Here is a 6,833-nt window from a genome sequence, read left to right as displayed (position 1 = left end):
CTTGATATATGGATAGATGGCAGTATGGGGATTATGCCATATCTTTTTTTTCTTCCTATGTTGAAAATTCTGGTTGGTATGGCAACAAAAATACTGAAAATATGGCAAGTTTTAGACATGATCTGGATCCAGTGACACCGCAAAAAGTACTGAAAATATTTTTATGAAACTTGATATATGGATAGATGGCAGTATGGAGATTATGCACGTCTTTTTCTTGTCTTCCTATGTTGAAAAGTTTGGTTGCTATGGCAACAAATAGACTGAAAATATGGCAAATTTTAGACATAATCTGGATCCAATGATACCGCAAAAAGTACTAAAAATATTTCTATGAGACTTGAAATATTGGTAGATGGCAGTCTAGAAATTATGCACATCATTTTCTTTTCTTCCTATGTTGAAAATATTGGTTGCTATGGCAACAAATAGACAGAATTTCAAGATTTCTGATTCTAGTTTGTACGTTTTTTCACTATAATTTTTTTATTTCTTAAAGTATTTTCTTCAAACTTTAAATATAAGTTTCTAGTCATCAACCACATCATATGTGACAAGGTTTACAATTCTAGCACAAAAATAATCAGAATTTCCTCACTTGAACTTAGAATTTTCATGAAAAAAAAAATATTGTTTTTTTTTTACTTTCTTTTACTTCAAATTCAAAATAAACATTCATTATCAACACCTTCATTACTGATTGTTCTTTGTTACACTCTTATCGTGTATGACGTCTGTACGTGTAAATATAGCGCCAATTTCGAAAGTTTGTCTACAACTGTTTTCTCACATTTTCTGTCGATATAGTACAGAAATCACAAAATGACAATAGTTTCTTGGTAAAAATATTAATAAAACACTGTATTTGTACACTGAAGCTGCCAATATTTTATACACGTGTTTATGTTTACAAAGTACTGGTACCGAATCGTACGCCGCCGTATAAGCGAGGACGAGAACCATACAGAGTTGTGCATTACCGTTTCCGGGTCAAGTTTGTGCAATGGAGACATGAGAAAAGACGGGAATATCGGATTAGACTTTGATCGTTACGCCACGATAGGAAATATATTCGGAGTGTATTTTTGTGGTAATGTTTATTGAATATTTTGTTTTAACAGATGCAATTAAATTTTCTACGCATCTAAGCGTTTCTGATGCAATTTAGTCGTGAACATTTCAATGTTTACGTGAATCAGATCTTGTCAGATTTCAAGTCACCGGCAATTTCGGGAGTTGTATCAAAATAAGTTGCCAACATTTCCAAAATTGACTGTTGTTATTACATACATTTATCAATGCTGCGTTGATCGAGACCATGTTTTTAAAATTATATTGAGTTTTGGCTGAGTTTCGACGCCAGATATGAACTTTGGCAGTATCAAAGCGCTGGATTCCAAGCGCACAGAAGACGGTACCCTTGTTATAGCTTATAGTATAGGGGAATAATGAAAATCGTCGAAACGTGTCAGAATATTGTTTTTATGAATTTTTATTGTGCAAATCAACTTGCATTGATATTTTTAATGGGTTGTAGCAGGGCCTTCGGGGGTAAGGGGGCCCGGTATAATGTCAGATCACAGCGTCTTCCCCCTGTGACCGGTAGGGGACTTATGGATTGCTTGCAATACTATGATAATTGCTTGTTAATTTATTTCCTAACATTGTGCGGTTTTGTTGTGTCTTGCAAAGACTTGCACACAAAAACCTACGTAAGTTTCATCGTTTGAAACAGTTATTTCGACCATCATTGTATGATTCCATCTACCATTTCTTGAAAGTATTTAGGGCCAAAATATGTTGACGTCAGCGAAGTCTTTGTTCTTGTTTTTTTTTTTCACAAAGTGATTGATCATATCAACTAGATGACTCCTAATGATTTTAGCATCACTAGGTCAAATGTCAATGGCACCGTATCTTTAAATGTCAAAAGGGTTCCCGCGCATTATCTTAGAAACTATATATTACAAAGTTTTCTCATTTTATATACTGTTTGGTTATTACTAGTAAATGGCCCATATTGATTTTAGGGTCAATAGGTCAAAGGTCAAGGTCACGGGGCCTTGAATGGTAGTATTGTTTCCGCTAATGTCTTCAAAGCTATTTATTACAAAGTCTAAATATTTCAAATAATGATTTGTCATAATAATAAGATGACCCATATTGATTTTGGGGTCACTAGCTCAAAGTTCACAGTGGCTTTAAATGTATCACAAAATCTTCATATGGCACATATTGTTTGACCTCAATTGATTTAAGGGTCACTGGGTCAAAGGTAAAAGTCGCAGGGGCATTTAATGTATGGATTTTGCTCATTGTCTTGAAAGCTATTCATCACAAGTCTTCATATTTCACATATTGATTGATCATAAGAAGTAAATGACCCCAATATATTTTTGGATCATATATTCAAGGTCACAGGGTTCTTAAATTGAAGAATGGTTTCCGCTTACTGAAAACTATTTATCACAAAGTCTTCATATTTCTCATATTCATTGGTCATACCTATCAGGTGACGACTCCTATTGATTTTGGGGTTACTACGTTAAAACTCAAGGTCACAGGGGCCTTCAATGTCAGAATGGTTTCCGTTTATTATCATGAAACCTATTTATTAAAAATGATTTCATATTTCACATATTGAATAATACATGTAGAAGATGACCTCAATTGATTTTGGGTTAACTGGTTTAAAGGTCAAAGTCACAGGGGCCTTAAATGTAAATATGGTTTCTGCTTATTACCTTAAAAACTTATTAAACAAACTCGTCATATCTCACATATTAATTTATCATTATGAGGTCACTTGTTCGAGTGTCGAGGTCTTTTTATTTCACATATTCATTGGTTTTTACCAGTAGGTCATTATTTTTCTTTTTTCCATAACTGAACACTTCCATGTACCAATTTATGGCAAGCTTCTATAGCAAAATAACCATTAATGTGAATCAACGTCTAGAAAGAGGGTGTATGTTTTGTTCGACATTTCTTATTTGTTGTCGAGACTGTTTGATATTACCTTTAAATCCTTGCATCACAGCTCCTTAAGAACTCCTATCTCAGGCTCAGATACAAGAATAACTTGTTTTTGCCTTACGCCTTCTGGAAGGATTTTCCTTGCAAAAGGCGTTTTGGAATATCCACCGAGTAGAATATAAAATTTAATTGCTTTCTTCTTTGTCTTTACCCATTTTATGAATTATTGCGGGAATTAAATCCTTCAAAGACTTTTAAAAGTAGTCTTCCATGCTTTTCCTTGATGATTTTGTCATTTCTAATGTCAATGTGTTAATCTAAGTAACTGATTTGTTCAATTAAAGGTATGACCGAGATTGGCATTTCTATATCACGCATTCAGAAATATCTAAAAATTTGTGTCTCGTCATAAAATCCCCGTAGTTCTATCACAAAGTCATAAAAATGAGAGATCATGAATCTATTGCAATTGTTGCCTAATTTATATTTATTTTTCTTCAAAGGTCTGTAATATAACCACCGTCAGTTTTAATCTCAGACTGAAGCAATATTTCACAATTGTCACTAGATGCTATGAAGGCAAACCGTTGTTAATCTCCTAACAAAATTCACAAAAATAAAACTTGTGTCATTTCAATCTGCTAAATACATGTATGCGTTATAAAATAAGTCGCTGCTGTCTCAGAGCTGCTGACAAAAAACTTTTTTTCACGTCTTTAATCTGGTTTTAAGGAAATATTTCAGTTCCATATTTACATTATCTGATACAATAACTGCTAAAGATTTTTTCAAATTCTCAAACGTTTGAAAGCGTTCGGTTTGGTTTACCAACATCACAAGCAAATGGTTAATATGTTGTAAAATATATGCGCACAGCCTCAAGTTTGTTTCCTCTTCAACCCTTAATACATAACGGATAATCAATTTCTGAGATTTTTTTTATTGTTTAAATACCTGAAGTTTGAATTCTCATATTTTAAGGGAATTGGACATATATTATCCTTCGGCATAGAATTCAAGTTATCAAAGACAAAGCCTCCTTTAAGAGTGCAGCTGTTCGGTCTAATTAACGATTTGTATAATTTGTAGCAGTGTATGTTTTAAAGCATTTATTGTTGTTGTTTTTTGCACTGAAAGGAAATCCGTATCTTTCATTTTCTACCTAAATAGCTAACACTAATAGTTAAGATTTTGTACCACCCGTTCTCTTTATGTAGTTATAAAATCAATTTTATTCAAAACCAATGCTTTAAATTTTAATTTTAAAAACTTTAAAAGGATAAAGATATTGCCTCTACCTTATCTTCACGGTTAATATATACTGCCTTTCTAACATACGTCAATACAGTATTTCATGCAAATCTATTTTTCAATGCGACAAAAGAGCAGGCGTTATCTAAGCCTAGGATTTACACGCGTTATGAATATTATCAAAAGTCCATTGTAATGAAAATGACATAAAACAATTCTAATGGGTAATTTGAATACTTTAACAAGTATATATATATATATATATCTTCTAAAATTATTAGCAGAGAGTTATTTATTTTACAGAGTTAAGTCACAGGTGGTTCGGCTGATTTAAACTATGAAGGATAAGATTCTCTGAAACTTGGTATTTCGACTTTGTAGTAACACTGTGCAACAAGATTAAGAAATATAGTTATTAAAACATGGGATCAAAGTCAAGCATATTTGTTGCAATTGATTTTGGAACGTCATATTCTGGATTTTCGTATATGTTCAGTACAGATCCGGACACAATCATAACAGCTAGTCATGGATCAATTTTACCAGATGATCGTGTGCCGACAATACTACTCCTTAATCCGGATAACTCACTTAATTCTTTTGGAATTATTGCTGAGGATAACTATGCAAAACTTATGATGTCAGGTAAACATACCGGATATCGCCTTTTCCGTGAATTCAAAATGGCACTCTATGCCAACAATGAGAGATTAGATTCAGATATAAATATATATGATACTGAAAACAGACCGATGAATGCGATGACCGTGTTTTCAATGGTAATTAATCTCTTTAAAGAACTTGTTTTGAAATCAATAAAACAAAGCAAATTAAGTCAGACATATTCTTTTGAAAATGATATAATTTGGATGATAACAATACCTGCAATTTGGTCGGACTCCGCCCGGCAGTTCATGCGAAGAGCAGCTACTTTAGCTGGGATTGATGAAAAATGTTTGCGACTAGTTCTTGAACCAGAAGCAGCAGCTTTATACTGTAAAGACCAACAATTGCATATCAGCACTAGCCCCCGAGGAAGTTGTCTCAAACCAAAATCAAAATACATTTTAGCTGATCTCGGAGGTGGTACAGTTGATTTTTGTGTGCATGAAGTTTTACCTAAAGGGGAAATCCGAGAACTTTATCGTGTGGTCGGCGGTGTTTTTGGGGGATCCAACGTTAACAATGAGTTTATACAATTTCTCATTAAATTATTTGGTGCTCCTGTTATGAAAAAATTCAAGAAAACACAATATTATGATTATCTCATGTTGACGAGAGGTTTCGAACATGTAAAAAATACATTTGATTCAGGACACACGAATACGTTTGTTATAGGTATTCCAATAACATTGATTCAGATGGCCGAGGAAGATTCAGATAGCAGCGTAGAAACATTAGTGAAACAGTCAGTATACGCCTCTTGTGTTGAATTTAGGGATGGAAATAAATTTTGTTGCAAAGAAGAACTTATGGAGACGTTCTATAAATCATCACTTCATGGTATAATAACAACTTTAAATGAAATAAAATCCTGTTGCACAGAAAACGTTGACACACTGTTAATTGTTGGCGGGTTTTCCGAGTCTCAATATCTGAGAGAGTTTATTAAAAGGAAAGTACAAATCAAAGACCTTGTTCTTGCAAAAGAACCAAGACTTGCTGTGTTGAAGGGTGCATTGAAAATGGGACTTAAACCAAACACCATCATTTCGAGAAGAGCAAGATACACATATGGTTTCCGTGTAGCGGTACCATTCAATAGAAATTTACATCCGCAGTCTCTAAAATTTAGGAGGGAAGGAAAATATTTCTGTGATCGCATATTTTCTAAAGTTATAGAAAGAGACATGGATTTGAAAGTAGGCCAATCTTTCAAAGTCAACGTTAATGAAGAAATTCCAACCAACAAAAATATGAATTTGTCTATAGCTTTGTATCGAAGTCCAAAAAAGAACCCTACATTTTGTTTAGAATCAGACGAGGAATGCACTGAAGTCGGTACAATAAATATAAAAGCACCACGAGAAGGATGGCCAAGCCGCTATAATATAGATCAGTTTCTCATAGCAGACGAAACAGAACTTAAAGTGAAAGCTATTGACAAAACAAATGGAAGGGAACTTCAGACCAATGTCACTTTTTTGTGATAATTTGACTGTTAAATTGTGTATGAATCAACGTTATGAACTACGTTTAAATCTGTACAATTCTGATATTTTGTCACAACCTTGATAAATTTTCGTCAAATGTAAAAATATCTAGGTGGCTTATCTAACTTTATATTTTCAGATGCCTAACGTTCGTATAGCCATCTGGTCAAAAATTGACTGTGCCAAACGTTCAGGGATCACGTAAATAAATATTGGCCACTTAAATTATGAGTATTATAACTTGCCTGACGTCAAACATATTGTAACGCAAGCTTTTTCCATCAGTTTTCTGTTATATGTGTGTATGAATGTACTCTTTTTTAAAAGATTGAAACAATATTCAATCTGAAACTTGATTTATGGAAGACAGTTTGCGAGAACCTGTGCCGGGAAATTCGTGGAAAAGTATTGGTATATCAAAATATGGCGAATTTATTGCCTTTATTTGTTGTA

The 6,833-nt window shown here is 33.5% G+C and overlaps 1 protein-coding gene across 1 annotated transcript; it reads left to right on the top strand.

Moving 5' to 3' along the window:
* The first annotated feature begins 4,649 nt into the window (after window positions 1-4,649).
* LOC132731382 (heat shock 70 kDa protein 12A-like) lies at window positions 4,650-6,377 on the top strand. Its single transcript, XM_060717558.1, has one exon. The coding sequence runs from the start codon at window positions 4,650-4,652 to the stop codon at window positions 6,375-6,377; it is 1,728 nt and encodes a 575-aa protein (XP_060573541.1).
* The last annotated feature ends 456 nt before the right edge of the window (window positions 6,378-6,833 follow it).

This window comes from Ruditapes philippinarum, unplaced genomic scaffold, assembly GCF_026571515.1.
Source record: "Ruditapes philippinarum isolate M1 unplaced genomic scaffold, ASM2657151v2 ctg7334_1_1_1_1, whole genome shotgun sequence".
In the NCBI taxonomy this organism is placed as follows: Eukaryota; Metazoa; Mollusca; class Bivalvia; order Venerida; family Veneridae; genus Ruditapes; species Ruditapes philippinarum.
Note: the sequence above shows the minus strand (reverse complement) of the source record. Positions and strands in the feature narration are given on the sequence as shown.